We start from the raw sequence: 17757 nt of genomic DNA on the forward strand, positions 1-17757 counted from the left end.
AGATTCTCAAGAACTCTTTCTTTGTGTCTATACCACCCTCTTCAGGATTCTGCCCTATAAATCACAAGTTCCAGCCACTTTGGCCTACCAAAAGTCTCCGTTTCCTTAACTCCAAGAGACTGTTGAACTCACCATGAGACCATTCATCTTCTTTGTGCTATGCTCTGGAAACTCACTCAAGGCAGGGAGCTTGAATACTCGTAGGGCCCACTTCATTTGTTATTCTTCTCTCATGGAGGATTCTCTTGTGTTGTCTGTTGTTCGATGTCTGAAAACTGCTGTTTCATACATTTTGTCTGCCTGTCTAGTTGGTAAACAAAAGGGTAAATCTGATAGCTCTTTTCCAAAAGCCCAAGTTTGAGATGTTAAATTTCTACATAGAATATTTTACATTGCAGCCATGTCGGCTACCCTTGTTTATCTGCCCATCATCAGGAAAATCTATTCTACTCACAAACACTCATGTGAGCTTGCAAGGCATCGGCATATTTTGGGGCTCCCCAGATGGGAGTGGGAAATAGGCACATGCATCCATCATCAGTGAGGCATTCAGGCACAGCAGCAACATGCATTACTGTACAACATAAGGTTCTGAGCATAGAAGCCATAATGTAGAAGAGTTGAGTAGGTGTATCTAGATTTACTTACGTATCTCCATAGGGCAGAGCATCATCTTTATATGCATGGGAGAGAAAAGAACCAAACTTGAGATAATATTATAGTCATGATATCAGTCTTACAAATGGGAAACAAAGATGGATTTTAACGCTCTCAGAAGCTGACAGTTTAATGCTGGGGATTCAGCTGGTGGCACACAGTAAAGAAAGCCAGTCACAGCTGGACATCAAAGTCTTCACTAAAGACAGGAAACTGAATCAAGTTACTGTTCACGCAACACAAATCCAACTGTGTTCACTCATTCTGGAAACCTTTTAAGTCTTGTCTTACTCATAGGGAAAAGTCCAAGTGTGTTACTATGGTGGCTGAAGTCATTCGTGAGTTTTCCCAGTCTACCTATCCAGGGTAATCTCCTCCATACCTCTAAGCTGTGTGCATTTTGTACTCCCACAGCAACCTACTGCCTCCAAAATATATCCCAAGTTTGCAGTCTTCTCTGTATCTTTACTGCCATCACCCCAGGCTAAAGCTATCGACTCCAGAATTAGCCTATTAACTGGGATTCTGGCATAAGAGTACCCTCCCAATCCATTTCCCAACCTGTATCCAGAATGATCCCTCAAAACTCCAGATCTTACTTTGCCATGTTCTTGCTTGAAATCCTGATAATAGCTTCTACTTTCACAAAATTCTTAACGTGGACCGCAAGTCCCTGTATGACCTGCCCCTACTTCTCTCTCCATTCTCATCGTGTGTGACTTTTCCCCTTGCTTACTACATATCACTCTCTTGGGCCGCCTTTTAGTTCCCCAAACCAGCCTTTCCATCCTACCTCAGGGTCTTTGCAGATACTACTCCCTCTGCCTAGAGTGTTCTTCTCTTTCTTCCTTTTGACAAATGCGTGCTCATCCTTTAGATGTAAGCTTACTCCTGATCTCTAATTGTGTTACAGATTTTTTCTTTTACTTCACTCATTATAATTTATAATTAAATGTGTGTGGCATTGCATGATTAATTTCATTTTCTCCGACTAGATAACAACTAGTTGTATCATGCATATTCGGTCACCAGAATGTAAGCAACTCAAAGGCAGCTGCTGGATTGTATTTGTGTTAGCACGTCTGGTGCCTTTGACAGTGCCTGGCGTGGAGAAGGTGCTCACTGAGTGTTTATGGAACTCTTAAGATATAAGGTCCTGTGGGCTAGAACCAAAGCTACCGAGTCTTAGCTCACAGGTGTTTTGTTAGGATTGCATGGCATTAAAGCAAATTAAATGCCAACATTAACACTATGTAGATATCATATAAGAATCTGGATTGCTCTCTTTTAAACAACAGCAACAACTAAAGCATGGACATTTCACGACACTGAACCAAATTCCTGTATCCAGGAATTTGCCTGACCTGATACCTGGTTACCCCCTTTAGATAGGGCAGTGGCTCTGTGATCCCCAGTCCCTAAAGGACACATTTTTTTTTCATTGAATTAGCCTCCTGACTTCTATAGGCATCTGAATTGTGACCCTCGTGCTAGTGAAAAGCTTAACGTGGCATTCTGTTGTATCTTTTCTTCTCCTCAAAGATAGTTTGACGCCGATAAGCAATATTTACTCTAGGCTGAACTTTCACTCTGATGATAAAAAGGATCTGAATATTAAAATTATTAGGAGTTGAGAAATGTTAAAAGCTTGAATAATTTCCTGAGAGTAGTACTATTATTTCAGTCTAAATCAAAAAGAAAAAAAAAGAGTTTATGAGAAGTCTCTGCTAATAAACAGGAAGTATTATCTCTGGAAAGTTACAAAATAGCTTTGGTAGAAAAGAACAAACAGGTCTGATAAGGAGAGTTGCCCTCTCAGATCAAACCTTGTCTATTGACTGGAACTGGCATGGCAAGTTAGTGACTAGAACTATCGGGAATCAAGCCTGAGGGCCCTTAGTCAATGCTTCATGCCTCTTGGCCTCAGAAGAAGCCAATTTATTTCTAGACATGATGCTTCCACTGTCCCAGCTGTTAAAAAACATCACAGGAAATTCCTATAGTAGAAAGTGGCATTCTTTCTATTGCCTTCATAAGCTCTCAAGAGGACAAATGTGATATTCTTTGTAGGGTGAGAGATAACTATTAAAGTTCATCATCTCTCTCTCTCTGGATAAATGCATGCTCAACCTTCAGACATCAGCCTAAATGTCAGTTTACTCATTCCCTGATCTCTGATATATATATACACATATACACATATACATATATATATACATACATATATATCATATGAAGTGTATATGATATATAAATGGAATATATATATTTATATTTCTAAAAGTATTCATAAATACATATAATATTCATCATAATTTTTAATTAAGTATTTGTGAGATTATATAATTGATGATAAATTGTGAAAGAAAGTACATGAGTTTTGAGGCCAGAATTGAAATTTCTTGACTGTATCACTTGTTGACTGGTTGACTTTGGGAGTTTCTTGACCTGCCTTTGGGCCTCACGTTTCCCATTCATAACAATATAATCCTTTCTCTAGTAATAATATTATCATCTTTGGTGGGTTATGAGAACTAAAAACTGTATGTAAAATGCCTGGCGCCTAACCAATGCTACAGCACTACACTTCACGATGTTGGCTTTTTCGTTCTCAGCCACGTTGCAATGGATACAGCCTCTTTCCTTTGTGTTTTACCTCCGATTAGCTGTATCTTAAGTGTTCACCTTAACACATGTGAGAAAGATTAGAGGTGGTGACGTATCTACTCTAAAGTGGTAAAAACTGGTAATAAGACTGGGCTGTTGATCACAATCACCAGCAAAATTAGTAAATTTCAGAGCACGGGGGAGGCTCTGTGCTAGGTTCCTGGACGCAAATATAAAGAGGTAAGACCCTGAAGTCTACCCACAGCCCAGCAGGGTACATGCTGGTGTCTCGGCTGTGGTGGGTTTCACCTCTAGATTTCTTCTAGGGCCACTTCAGTGGAGAAGCCACAGTGTTCACATTGTGCATCTATAATTACAATCAAACAATATAAATATCTAAGAATCACCTAAAAGGCTTTAACACATACTAGATATGGCAATGAGACTGATTCTCTAATGATACCAAATTTATTTTTAAATGGTCATGGTTTTGTATCCTGCTTTATTTGAACCAACGATGATTTTTAAGTGTCTGTCTAGTGACCAAAGCAAATCATCGAGAACTTCATATTCGTGTGAAAGGAATAGGAATATGAAGTTACATGTAAGATACATTTCAAATAATTGAATGAATGGCTTTAATTAAGTTTGCTATACTACTTAAAAGATGAATTATGAGCATCTTAAAATAAATAGTAAACAAAGTTGTACATGGGCATAGCTTCTCCAATTACACTGAGGACTGAGATAATGAGATAATTGGGGCATGATTTTATTGTGGTTTTTGTTCTTTTCACTTCCAAGTATTTTATTTTACCTTTAGCCTAAAATAAACCAGGCATGGTGTATCTTTGATTTCACAACCTACCTAATATGAGGTATGAAGTATAAACAGCTACTTAAAGGAAACATTTATGAAATGCATTTTTTGATGAATCTGATTTTGACTTTGTCATCAAACTAAAAGCCTAATCTCTTAACAGAAGAGGGGAGAAATGGACGGGAAAGACTATTGTGCTAGAGCACAAAAAGTCCTTCTTCAGCTTCTTGCGAGAATAAATTCTTTACACAAGGGTTGCCCTTTGTTTTATATTTACTTAAGTCTGTTCACTGCCAGCTCAGTTCATAGTCAGCATTGCAATTTGTTTACTCTTGTCACGATGAACCAATTATTTGCCAAAGGCCCTTGGTATTTTTTTTTGTTTCAAATGTAAAATGCTGCGTACAAGCTTTGGGAAAGTGAAGGTCCGAGAAGACCTGTTTTGGTCACCCAATAGGGTGCTCATTCTTGAGATCCTCCCTTGTTACTTATTTATTTTTAGAACAGCTCTTTTCCTCTCCATTTAATAAACTTAGCAAATGCTTCAGTGTACATCTGAAGATTCAGAATCTTCTTTCTTTGAAAATGTTTTTCATGTTTATTTATTTAAGAGAGAGACAGAAACAGAGCACCAGCAGGGGAGGGGCAGAGAGAGAGGGAGACACAGAAACTGAAGCAGGCTCCAGGCTCCGAGCTGTCAGCACAGAGCCCCACGCGGGGCCTGAACCCAAGATCATGACCTGAGCTGAAGTCAGACACTTAACCAACTGAGCCAGCCAGGTACCCCATAGAACCTTCTTTAGAAGCTATAATTTAGGTAATGGGCAAATTAGAATGCTGACGTTCTATAAGGAACCTGCTTCCACAGCACAGGATGTGCAAGTCTCTTTTGAAGGGGAGTCCACATTTCTGAGACTTATGAGAATTGTTGTATCAGCCATTACAGTTGTTCGGGTATTTACCATATACCCAAAGAAGGATCTGTATAAGGCCAAAATACTCAGATGAAAAGGGAAAAATATCATTGCCTACATTATGTCAAGTATTGGAATGTTTTGGAAAAACCCTAAGACTAAGTTTTCATATGGAGAATTTGGCAACACTAGATGCAAACCTCTGGTGGAAAATGCCTGCCTTCCTTCCTTCCTTCCTTCCTTCCTTCCTTCCTTCCTTCCTTCCTTCCTTCCTTCCTCTCTTTCTTTTAAAAATTCTGAATCCAAAGCAGACTCCAGGCTCTGAGCTGTCCACACAGACCCCGACACGGGGCTCAAACTCACGAGCTGTGAGATCATGACCTGAGCCAAAGTCGAACACCCAACCAACTGAGCCACCCAGGCGCCCCTCTTCTTTCTTCCTTTATTCAGAGTTGGCTTACCAACAGATAGCTGAATATTGTAAAAGTAATCTTGTGATCTAATACTCAAAACGCAACTCACACATTTAAGTGAGGATATAAAGCAAATAAAAGAATAATATTAAGATTCATTCTGAAACAAACTTTTAAAGTTAATTGACCAAAACAGCTACAAAAATCTTACTGAAGAACAAAATTTGCTGGACGGTGCATCATTACAAACAGTTCAGGGTGTGCAGTCTACAGAGTCTCTGAAATTTTAACCTCAAATCAAAACTCTCAGTGATAGAAACTTTTTAAATGATTTGGTACAGCTAAAGATATTTTATTTCCTGCCTTAAAAATATACTCTTATCAAGGGTGCCTGGGTGGCTTAGTCAGTTAAGAGTTCAACTCTTGGTTTCTGTTCAAGTCATGATCTCACAGTTCATGAGTTTGGGTCCCGCATCAGGCTCTGCACTGTCAGTGGGATTCTCTCTCTCTCCCTTGTTCTCTGCCCCTCCCCCACTAGTTCTTTTTCTCTCTCTCTCTCTCTACACACACACACACACACACACACACACACACACACACACACTCCTTTTAAATACATGTGTAAAGGAAATGTTCTTGTGAGCATTTTTACAAATCATGGCTTGTCCGACCTGTCAAATGGGTTACTCATCCTGCCCTATGTATGACTGAGGTCTCTCTCGGGCACACCTGGGGAGGGAGGTGCAACCAGAAGTGGTCGGCAATGCCAACGACAACCTGGCATTTATGTCGGGTGATGCCAGCTTATGGATGAAAGGCCAGGATGAGACTTTCACACCAAGTAGCCTCTTTCCCGGCCAGAACTCAGATTTCCAACCTAACGAAAGCACAGCCAAACATTTCGAAAAGCAACAAGGCTTCTGGCCAATGAAAACAGATGTTACAAAACCCGTGAGTGACAGCTCGGGATCTTTACCTGTAGGCAACACCACAGGCGACAATGTAGACTTTCGTTTAGAGTCCATTTACTTAGACTGCACATAATTCTAACATTTTTGGGTGTTTGCAAAGTCTCAGGGTGGATTGGAAGGAATGGCTAAGAGATAAGAGTTTTACTTCTCATCCTCTGTTTCAAGAGAGCCTGGGGAAGGACAACATATACCCAAAGTGATTTCAAAAAGTATTTATGGGACTCCTGGGTGGCTCAGTCAGTTAGATATCTGACTTTGGCTCAGGTCATGATCTCATGGTTTGTGAGTACGAGCCCCATGTCGGGCTCTGTGCTGACAGCTCAGAGCCTGGAGCCGGCTTCGGATTCTGTGTCTCCCTCTCTCTCTCTGCCCCTCCCCCCCTCAAAAATAAATAAACATTAAAAAAAAATTTTAAAGGATCTTAGACACGTAAAGAAATAAACCCCAAACCATCTGGAAAATGTAATGATTCAAAATGACTTCTCTGTGCTCTGGATAACTGAGGTTTTCTGTGCAATTTTAGTTCATTTTGACATCTAAAATCTGAGTTTTATTTCATTCAAGTGCAGATAAAATGATTAGCACTATTCAAGGTCAAGGCCAAGGCCTTCCTTCATCTAAGCTTCTGGAAACAAACTTTAACACCTGCACTGTGAAAAGCCATGACATAACCACACCAACAATGGCTGACCTTGTGTGTCAAACACGTGCCAAGAACTTTACATATATTATAACTAATCCCCGAAATAACCTTCATTGGGAGGAACTGCTATGCTCATCTCACAGATATAAAACTAAGGGTTAGGGGTAAAGGAAATTGCCCAAATTTAAATATTTTTTAATGTCTATTTATTTTGGGGAGAGAGGGAGAGAGAGAGAGCACAGTGGAGGTGCATAGAGACAGCGATACAGAGAATCCGAAGCAGGCTCCATGGTGTCAGCACAAAGCCCAGTGTGGGGCTCAAACCCATGAACCATGAGATCATGACCTGAGCCAAAGTTGGACACTCAACCGACTGAGCCAGCCAGGCACCCAGAAATTGCCCACATTTAAAACCAGGTCATCCTGGTTCTAAAGCCAGCATTCTTTCCATGGCTATCTTTTCCTTCTGGCTGATGAGAGTAGGTCTCCACATCCTTGGTGGGGCTCAAGGATTAATTCCCAGAGAAGTAGGATTAGTGTCAAGGTGGTGTCATTCCCTGGTTAGATGAGGCGGCCATAGGGGCAAGGATTGAGTCCTCTCTCAAGCCATCTCTCCAGTACCTACTTCTGCGAGAAAGGAATCTGGATTCTCATGTAGCTGACTCAGTATGTAGTTAGTTGATTTCCATACTCCCCAAATTACTTCAAACCATAGAGGAAGGCTCTGGGCCAGAGTGAGTGTCGGGCAAGAGGATATTTTATTTTAACATGGAGGGTACACTAAAACGAACAGGCTTGTCTTTTACCATGCAGGGCACTCAACCTACTTACTAGATTTGCATCTCACTTCCAAAATAAAAATTCCACATTCCCCACCAATCTGTATTTGCCTTTCTCAGATTTAGGAGACTCGTGGCAGTAATCGGGTGGCCAGTGGAAGGGGTGGGAGCATCTTAAATCGTTGCTCATAAAGGACTGGCTGTGGCGGAGCGTGGGAACAAATAAACAGTAAAGAAACGGGGGCAAGGGTGCAAGGTTTGCTCCCTGTGCAAACAGCCCGGCTGGAGTACAAAGTCCACAAACCTTATCTCCTCCCTTATTTGAAATGGAACCTGGATGTGACATTTTGGGGGTTTTCCCTCTGACATTACATCGCTGAATTCTTGATGTAGTCATCTGGAAGCCTCATAGGTCGGTTAAATGGTTGTTTGCTACGCTGCCGTATGATTTTAAGAACACAAAAGAGACTCCTGTGCATGCTACCTCACTCAGAGTCTTGCCAAATTGGCTCTTTAAGATGCCTGAAATTTCACAGTTAATCCTTCATTGTTTTTCCTTAATCCAAAGATCAAGCACTAATGCAAATAGTCCTGGGAAGGGTAGTTCATTGACCTATTATCAGTCATATATACCTTAGTTGGAATGAGTTTGAAGAATCAATTCACGCATGAAATAATAAATGTAAAAGTCACTTTGTAAGCCATAAATTGTCAGACAAATATGGAGTTATTTGAACATATTTTAAAGCTTTTTCACTGAGATATAACATAACTGGAATCCATGTTGATTGAAGACTCAATGTTACCATCATGTCTAATGTTTATCAAGTGTTTACTACATGCTAGACATTGTTCAAGGCTTTCATGACGCCAAACCGATATGGGGCAGGTATGATTATTATTCTCATTTTACAGATGAGAAAGATGAGGCAGAGAAATGCTAAGCAACTTTTCAAAAGTCACACAGCTAGTAAGTGTCTGAGCCAGGATTTGTACCAGGCAGTCTACTTCTAGAACCTGCGCTACAACCCACTTTCCACCTCAGTTGCTCTCTTCAAAGGTATGATGGCTGGAACACAGGGGAGGAAGAAGATTTGTGAATCACGAAGGGCCTGAAGTTCTTTAAAACTGTTATTATACCAATATCTATTACAGCATAGACACAATTTTCTTGTATCGGTGCTTATACCAGTATTGTGGTCTGAACGTCAGCATAACGGAAATAACTAGAATGATGTCAACAATAGGCGCTTACTATCATGTGTCTGATGTAGTCACTTTTATCACCTTTGTCCTCGTGATCTTTGCCCTCGTTGTCTTTATCATCACTGTCGTTTATTGAGGGCTTCCCATGTTCCAGGAACCATGTTCACTACCTAAACGATCTCACTTAATCCTCAAAGCAACCTTACGGCGTTGGTATAACCATTCCCATTTTATAGATGATAAAACTGAGGTTCAGAGACATTAAGGCCATAGAGTCAAAAGCGACACAGCTGGAATGGGAACCTAAGTCTGCCTTCTACGCGTATGTTCTTAACCACGTCACTACGTCCAAAATTTGAATCATACTTCTACAAGCACCACCACAAAATACCACGTATTAAGTGTGCTTTCTGTGTTAGCTTGGGCCTCTGTCAGGCTAGTCCTATCTCATGATTTCAAACGATAGTTCATGGGTTAAATCCAGCCAGCTGCCTGTTTCTGTATTAAAGTTTTACTGGGACCCAGACATACTCCTTCGCTTACACGTTGTCTGTGACTGCTTTTGCGCAAAAAGGTATTGTTGAGTAGTTACAAGAGAGATCCGAAAGCCAACGGTATTTGACATCTGGCTCATCGCAGAAAAGTCTGTGGACCTCCCTGCCTTAAACCATTTTGCAGGGTGCATGTATTACTATTCTCATTTTACAGATGAACATACTGGAATTCAGGAAGATTAGGTAGCTTGTCCATCCAACTATAAGAGCAAGAACCTAGTGAGAACCTGAGGTCCAGATGACCCCAGAACTTGTTCATTTTCCTCTTTGAAACTTACAAAGGCAACAACTTTCGTAATTGCCAGTTGAAGGAAAGATTTCTCTAACATGTGGTTACCAGTCTGCTTTTCAATGTTTGACACGGCTGTTGGAGTTGTACATTTTCCGCTGACAGGGGGATATTAAATTCCTCTTACCTTCTGAGAATTTACTGTATTTAATTCCTTGAGGGTGGATGCTCAAGGGCTTGTCTGCCTTATTCTTGAAGTGAACTTTCATGATATCTCCAACTTCCGCATACAAAGTTGGCCCAAGAAGTCCTATGGAAACAAGGATTTATAATGGGTCTGTGTTCAGGACTACCAAAGCCAGAGCTGCTAAGCATGAACCCCATGAGTAATGGCGGTCGTTCCTCCTGGTCCTGAGGCTGACCAGCTCATTGCCTCTACATGGCAGGCAGGTAAGGACAGGAAGGCAGAAATGCTTGGCTTGTGCCCAAAACAAGTCAAGAGAGAGGGGGAATAGTTCTGACCATGTCCGCCCCCCATTCAGACCCACCGTCATTTCTTGGAGATTACTGTCTTTGTCTTTGGTCAAGAAAAAGAAAGATGGTCATTTTCAATTACACAAGGTGGTTTGAGGGAAGGTGACTGGCTCCATGAGATCTCCCTGAGGTGGGAGACCTCAGAGACCTCAGTGAAGTGAGGGAGCAAATCATGCAGTACTCTGGCCCTGAGGCAAGTTCAAAGTCCCTGAGGCAAGAGTGAGCTTGCTGGATCCAAAGAACTGTAAGAGAAATGGTGAGGGCAGAGTGAGAACAGATGAGGGAGGGGTGGGTCATGTGAGGCTTAGGGGGCATGGTAAGGACTCTGGATTTTCTCCTAAGTGAAATGGGAAATCACTGGGGTTTTGTGAAGAACATGTGCTCCTGACTGATTCTGATGTCCTTTAAAGCTTGAGAACCTGTCACCAGAAGTCCTATTTCAGACAAGTGACAAGAGTTGACCGCTCTCATTGCCAAGCCATCTGTAAACTCTGTGGGGCTGGCTTCTCTCCACTAGGAATCACAGGAGAGCAATATAATATCGAGATAATATAATGATCATCACCACTGCCCATGAATGCCAGTTGAAGTCTGTGACCACAGAGCAAATCTTCAAGGAGATACTAACATACCCATTTTACAGATGAGGACACTGAGCCTCAGAGAGTTTCAACATCTTGCCCAATAGTATGTAGCTAATTAGAGGCAGCTAACCTATCAGACTCTACATACTGAGCCTTTAACCACCTTTTAATAGTCCACCCCCATGCTATATGTATTCATTCACTCAAAACATATTCATTGAGTGCCCACACTGTCCTAGCCGTCAGCATTATAATGGTGACTAAAATAGGCGCCTTCACAGAGCTTACAAAAAAGGTAGGAAAGCCAGATTTTAACAAATAATCCCACCAACATTTGATGACAAACTATGGTAAGTATTATGAAAGCCAAGTACAGAACACCCTGAAGAGCATTTTACAGAGGGATTTCGTCCAATCTCGGATGCATGGAGGGGATCAGGGTTGGGAAATACTTCCTTGAGGAAGCGATGTTTTAACTGAAGTCAAAGTGGGATTAGCACGTGCAAAGGGTCCGCGGCACCAGAAAACTTGGCCTCTTTGGAGAACTGACAGATGGCCATGGCGAAGGTGAAGCTTAACAGGCAAGAGAAAGGAGCAGAAAGTGAGGCCGAAGGCATAGTCAGAGGCCCTGTCATGTAGGGCCTTCTGGGCCATTTAGAGTTTTCCTCTAAGAGTATCTGAAAGCCATTAGAGAGTTTTTAGAAGTGAGCCATGGACCAGATTTGGGGTTTTAAATCTCTGGCTGCGTTGGTGGACGATGAGCCGAGGAGAATCCAGAGTGGATGTTGAGAGAGCAGATAGAAGGCTCCAGGGGGGTGATGTCGGTGAGGTACCGTAAAGGTACAGTAGTGGAGGTGATGAGAACATGCTAGAGAGCTCTTAGGAGACCAGACTGCCAGGCCTCAATGGATGGGATATGGGTGGACGGTGAGGGGTCCAAGTTGCTGTGGATGGTCGGTGACACTCTGGCTGGGCAGCTGGGTGCAGGAAGGTGTCATTCTCTGAAAGGGAGGCCACTGTGGGAAGGTTTTGTTTGGTGGGCGTGGGAGGCAGAATGAAGGCCCTCCCTGAGGTGTCCCCATCTTAACTACTGGGACCTGAGAATACGCTACCTTATATGGCCGAAGGGGTTCTGCCCCTTGGGAATGATGAAGATAAGGATGTCAAAATGATAATGGATGTCGAAAGGATGTTTCAATGGATGTTGAAAGATAGGATGCCTACCTATTGGCAAAGAGAAAATGGGACTTCTGAGACAGAGGCCCTACCTTTCTCTGCTCCTATCTTTTTACCCACAGTTTTCTTTTTTTTTAAGTTCATTTATTTTTGAGAGAGAGACAGAGAGACAGAGAACGAGTAGAGGAGGGGCAGGATGTGAAGCGGGCTCTGCTCTGACAGCAGGGAGCCCAATGCGGGGCTCGGACCCATGAACCACGCGATCGTGACTGGAGCCAAACTTGGGAGCTTAACGGACTGAGCCACCCAGCTGCCCCAGGACCCAGTTTTCTTATTCCTTTCGCTGAGCTCCCGGTGCTAGACTTTATGCTGATCATGTGCCTGAAGCTTTTTGTTTGTTTTTGTGTTAGCTCTGCACAGGGCCAGTGAGGTCACGTCGTTCAATCCTCGTTTTGGAGACAGTGACAAAGCCCAGGATATGGGGGCAGGGAGGGTGGCTTGCTCAAGGTCAGTCACTGGGTGGCACTGCTGGGGCGAGAACTCAAATCTCCGGACTCTTGAACCTTTCTCTCCCACCTCGCACAGAGCAGGTTCAGAAGCCCCCCTTTCCTGAAATGTTTCCAGTGTCTACACCATTTCTGACTCCTGACCACATCTGGCTCCACTGGCTGACCTCTGTCTTCTGGCTGTTGCCCTCTGTCCTAGCTGCCGACAGAAGCCCCCACTGGCTATTCCCACCCGCTGGGATGCCCCGGAGCCCACAAGAGGGCTATGGTGTCACAGCGTGCACAGGTTTCGTTGCCATGGGCGCCTCGCCCTGGCGATTTGTCGGTTGGCATCATGGGGCTGCAAATGCCCGGTGCCCAGGATAAGTCTTCTAAGTTATTTAACCTAATAAGACCTCTTGCTGCAGTGAGTGATGTGGAATGTTTATTTGCCTCCCTTTCGGTTTCTTCGGAATTAAGGCAAAACAAAGCGATGTGTTCGTAAGTGCACCCCAAATACCTTCCCGCACGTGGGCAAACACAGGCCTGGACGTTGTCTGAGCCGCCGTTCAGCTCCTCCGTCGGCCAGATGGCCCGAGACCCATCCCACCCTCTCCTCAGTGGCCGACAGTGAGGTGGGGGGAAGGAGCCGCCTATCTTGTGGTCCCAAGAAGGTAGCACAGCATGTACCAAATGGTTTTGGACTTGAAAACTATTAGCTGGCTATGAAGCCAGCTAACCCAGCCCCCTGCTCCCAAGGTGAACAGCGCACTACAGAAAACAGGAAAGCCCGTCGTGGGGTTATTTTAAAGCCCCTTCAGGGGCAAACATTTCTTAATCCTCCTGGAAAAAATTCGGAGTCAAAACGAACCATTTTCAAGCCCCAGACAGGATTCCCGAAAATGAGACTGGCCCCTCCACCTGTCCGCGGGTCCTCAAACCTCACTGGACAGGCACCTTCAGACCTCTGGTCCTACAGCCTAGCCCCCACCCGCAATTCGAATGACTTCTGGGCTCACGCTGCAGAAGTGGCACATGACTGGCTCCAGGTTCGGCTAGAATCGTACCCGCCAGATGGGTGGAGGAGGAAACAGGGAAAAGGTACCGATGACACAGGACCAGGCTGGGGGATGGGGCAGGTCACATAGTCAATGGTAGTGTTTAAACCCAGAGCTTCTCAGGCTTTTCCTTTACCCCAAATTTGCCCCACTCTATCAGCTACTGTAGAGATCCAGTGAATAAAATACTACCCTTGCCCTTCAGGGGTTCATCGTTAAGTGACTTGGGGAGTTCAAGAAGCAGCTCCTTTTAAAACGGGTGTTAAAATGTCTCAGAATTCACATAAAACAAATGCGTAATGAGAAATACAGGGGTTGACAGAGGGGTGATGTTGTAAGTGCACAGGGCTTACACATAAATTAATGATCAGGTCTACTTTTATTTTTAAGTTTGTTTATTTATTTAGTTTTAGATGGGGGAGGGGCAGAGAGAGGGGGAGAGAGAATCCCAAGCTCCACGCTTTTAGCACAAAGCCCCACTCTGGGCTCGATCCCACGAACCGTGAGATCAAGACCTGAGCTCAAATCAAGAGTTGGACGCTTAAAGTACCGAGTCACCCAGGCGCCCTGATTAAGGTCTACTTCTAATTAATGAGGTTGAATCAGGAAATGTCCACAAAAGTTAATCATCTCAAAGGATTTTGATCACAGCACTCTCCTCTCCAAAACCTATCAATGACTCCTTCGTGGCTAAAAGAGAGTCTCCAGGCTGGCACTGGCCTTTCCATCACTCAGCACAGTGGCTTACACAGACCAGAGATTCAATTCAGTCACTTGGCAAAAGCCACACAAGGCAAGGCTCTAAACACCTGCCCAGTTCTTCTTCTCTCCAGGCCTAATGAATATGTTTCCCAGCTCATTTTCCCCTCACCCACCTACAATTAATTTTAATTAAATAGTTCTGAAGTATCTGTCGTACATACAAAGCGTGGAGCCAGAGCTATGAAAGTGAATAGACTCTGTGACAGAGGACGGGAGATCCTTGAGCTTTCTGCCCTCAACTACAAACTTAATTTTATTAGTAACCTTATCGTCTGTTGCCTCGCCAGCCCCCGTGAAGGTGGTATCTCATCTATCTCCAGCTAATTCGGCCCAAGCTTTGAATCCCCTCACTTCCTGTGTCTTCTGAATCTGGTTCCAGCAATTATTCTCTCTCAGATATTGTTATCCTCCCCTTTTCCACTGGATTCTTCCCCTGAGCCCTTAGGTATTTTAAGACACTGTATTCTTGTTTGTAAAACTCCAAAACTGTTGATTTGTGACTGAAGGGCGGGCTCCAGCCAAGGGAAGACTGAAGGTAAAGGGCGGTCAGAGGAGGCAGGACAGAACGGTTTGCACGGAGAGACAGAAGGAGGAGTTTGGGAAAGCTGACCCTCTTCAGTTGGTTAGTGTGGGAGGGTGAGGGAATTATTGACCAGGGGGCCCGGCTGGAGGAAGTTCTCTCTTAACGGCCTCTATCATTCCTGCGGAATATCGTACCATATTCAAGATCCCAAAAACCCACTCAACCCACTTGCCTTGATTAAAGAAGAGAGGAGGGAAAAGGAGAGATTTCTCTTCGAAACTGGCAGCTGTTGTACATCTCACACTATAAATAAAACAGGAGAAGAGATGGGAAAACCGATGCAAAAGAATCAGCCATATACGGTTCCTTTGAGTGAGTCTAGGGACCCAGACGGACGCACCGGATTATTTGTTAAGGTTCATCCACACTCAAGGATAAGAAAGACAAGGTAAGGTTCTGCCTTGTCCACTACCGCCTGCTTCAATGCCCAGCCCATAGTGGGTGCTCAACAGTAGTCTGTTCAATGCGTGAATAAACTTAAAAGTTCAAACACTTCAAAGTTTTGTCGAGCTTTTTGATCAATGTCAAAAACAGCCAGCTTCCTGGCCATGTCACCTCACGGGCAAGAAGGGCCCCCTGCCTTGAAATTCTCAAAAATATGAACCAGGGGCCCCACATTTTCTCTTTGCACTTGGACCCACACATTCTGTAGCCTGAACTGGTTAAAAACAACAAAAGCACGCATTTCTACAAAGATGGTCCTAAATAGATGGTTTACATATATATATGAATATCAAATTATTCGTAGAGGTTTATCTTCAAAATTAAATAGTATACTTCAGGCTTACCTGAAATTTTGGATCGTGGTTTTTCTTTCTGAAAATATGGTTCATACTCTCTGTAGACAATTTTCTGAAAGGAAGTTGCAAAAGGATTCGAACTAGAAATAAAATACAAAAATTAATTTGAAAGGCATATAAGACATCTATATCTCATCACAAGACAGATGGCTTTCTCGTGTCCTCAGATATGTGGTAGGAATACCAGTATTTCAATTGTGTCTCAGAAACCCAAGATTTTATAAACATGAATAATACGTGAAGTTAATAAAACAATTATTGATCCCTTTAAGAATATTCTGTTGAAATAACTGTTCTTTCCCAAATTGAGTCTGCCTTAACTAATGTACTCAAAATCCATTTTCTTTTTTTGTTTAATCTTTATTCATTTTTGAGAGAGAGAGAGAGCACGGGAGGAACAGAGAGAGAGGGAGACACAGAACCCGAAGCAGGCCCCAGGCTCCGAGCTGTCAGCACAGAGCCCAATGCGAGGCTCGAACCCATGAACCACGAGATCACGACCTGAGCTGAAGTCAGATGCTCAACCGACTGAGCCACCCAGGCGCCCCAGAATCCATTTTCTAAAAAAGGACCTAAGATCATCGTGTGAACCCAAACGTTAGGCTTAGATTTTAAATGACTAAACCCACAACCAAATCCGATACGAATAAACACATGGGCAATTCTTTAACTGATGAATCAAATACATATGTAAATTACCTGAGGAACACGGCAAAAAACCACTGGTTTGGTGGACCCTATTTCTAGCTGAGAAGTTGGAGATGGGCTAATGGAGTAAAAGCCCTGCGGATTCACCCTGGAAACCAAACAAACAAATGAAAAACCCACGTCTCAGAAAATGTTGAGTAACTTGTCCCGAGGAGGATCAATGGAAAAGTGGCAGAGCCAAGACTCAAAGAGGTGAAACCCTTGTATTCATGGTAAAGTATCACAGAAGGGGAGTCAGGGAGAGCACTGAGCTTGCTTCTGGCCTTTTTTCCTTCTGCATTGCTAAAGCTGGGCACAGCGTTCCTACTGCGCGGTCTTCCAGATGAAAGGAAATGGGAAGGTAGTTGGGGGAAATTTCTCAAAAATGTCTAAACCCGTTGAACAAATTGGGTTTGTGAGGCTTCCTAATCCAGAGAGGGTGGCCCCCCCCGCTTAAAATCAGGGCATCACAGAATGGGATACTCACCACCTTTGCTGCAGTATCTATATAGTGCAGTAGTTAAGACAACACGTTGTGGACTCAGTGTCTGGGGTTGAATCCCGTTTCTACCCCTTGTTAGCTGTCTAACCTTCAACAATGTATTTAATCCATTTGTGCCTCAGTTTCTACAAGTGTGAGATGAGAATAATAGTGAAATCTTCAAGGGGCTGTTACAAGTATTACGTAAACGGCTACCTGCAAAGGGCCTGGAGCCCGTGCGTTGTAAATATCCAATATGTGCTAACTAGTCATATTTTTAAGAGGTAATAAAAGTTGGTTTTTAGTCTCCATGTTTTCCTACCAAGCAGAAAAATTGTCAATTGCAGTAATTCTTAAACTTTTTAAAATGTGGGATACAAGAATTGTGTTAATGTTTGGGGGCAGAATTTAAGGAAGTATGAGTAAAGTGTTTTGGAAATGAGTAGTTAGCTATTCAAGGTACTGGGTTCTCAGTCGCTGAAAGCGTTCAGTAGAAACTAGACAACCACTTGGGGGGTGGGATTGGTGCTTAGCGTTGGGGGGGAGTAGAAGGTCAAACATCGATGTTAAAAATGAACAAAATTACCTCTGAGAGTTCTTAGAACCCAAGAATCTTAAGATTCCATATGGTAGCTGTGTCCCTCATGTGGGAATCCATTTCTATTTATTTAATCTTTAGTACATTCGAAAACAACCCTCCCCTCCCCAACCCCCGATCTTGAAATACATGACCACGGATGATGGCATAAAAGCTTTACTAAGCAGAATCAGACTTTTGTGTGGGGTGTGTATTTTAATTTTTGTTCAATAAGGG

At 43.1% G+C, this 17757-nt stretch overlaps 1 protein-coding gene across 1 annotated transcript in view; it reads right to left on the reverse strand.

Moving 5' to 3' along the window:
* F5 (coagulation factor V) overlaps positions 1–17757 on the reverse strand; it is a 77981-nt gene that overhangs the window by 57504 nt on the left and 2720 nt on the right. Inside the window, exons 2-3 of the mRNA XM_058700999.1 lie at positions 15764–15855; positions 9981–10103 (exon numbers count right to left, since the gene is read on the reverse strand). Of these exons, the coding sequence (XP_058556982.1) occupies positions 9981–10103; positions 15764–15855 (215 nt within the window). The remainder of the gene's footprint in view (positions 1–9980; positions 10104–15763; positions 15856–17757) is intronic.

This window comes from Neofelis nebulosa, chromosome 15 (assembly GCF_028018385.1).
Source record: "Neofelis nebulosa isolate mNeoNeb1 chromosome 15, mNeoNeb1.pri, whole genome shotgun sequence".
In the NCBI taxonomy this organism is placed as follows: Eukaryota; Metazoa; Chordata; class Mammalia; order Carnivora; family Felidae; genus Neofelis; species Neofelis nebulosa.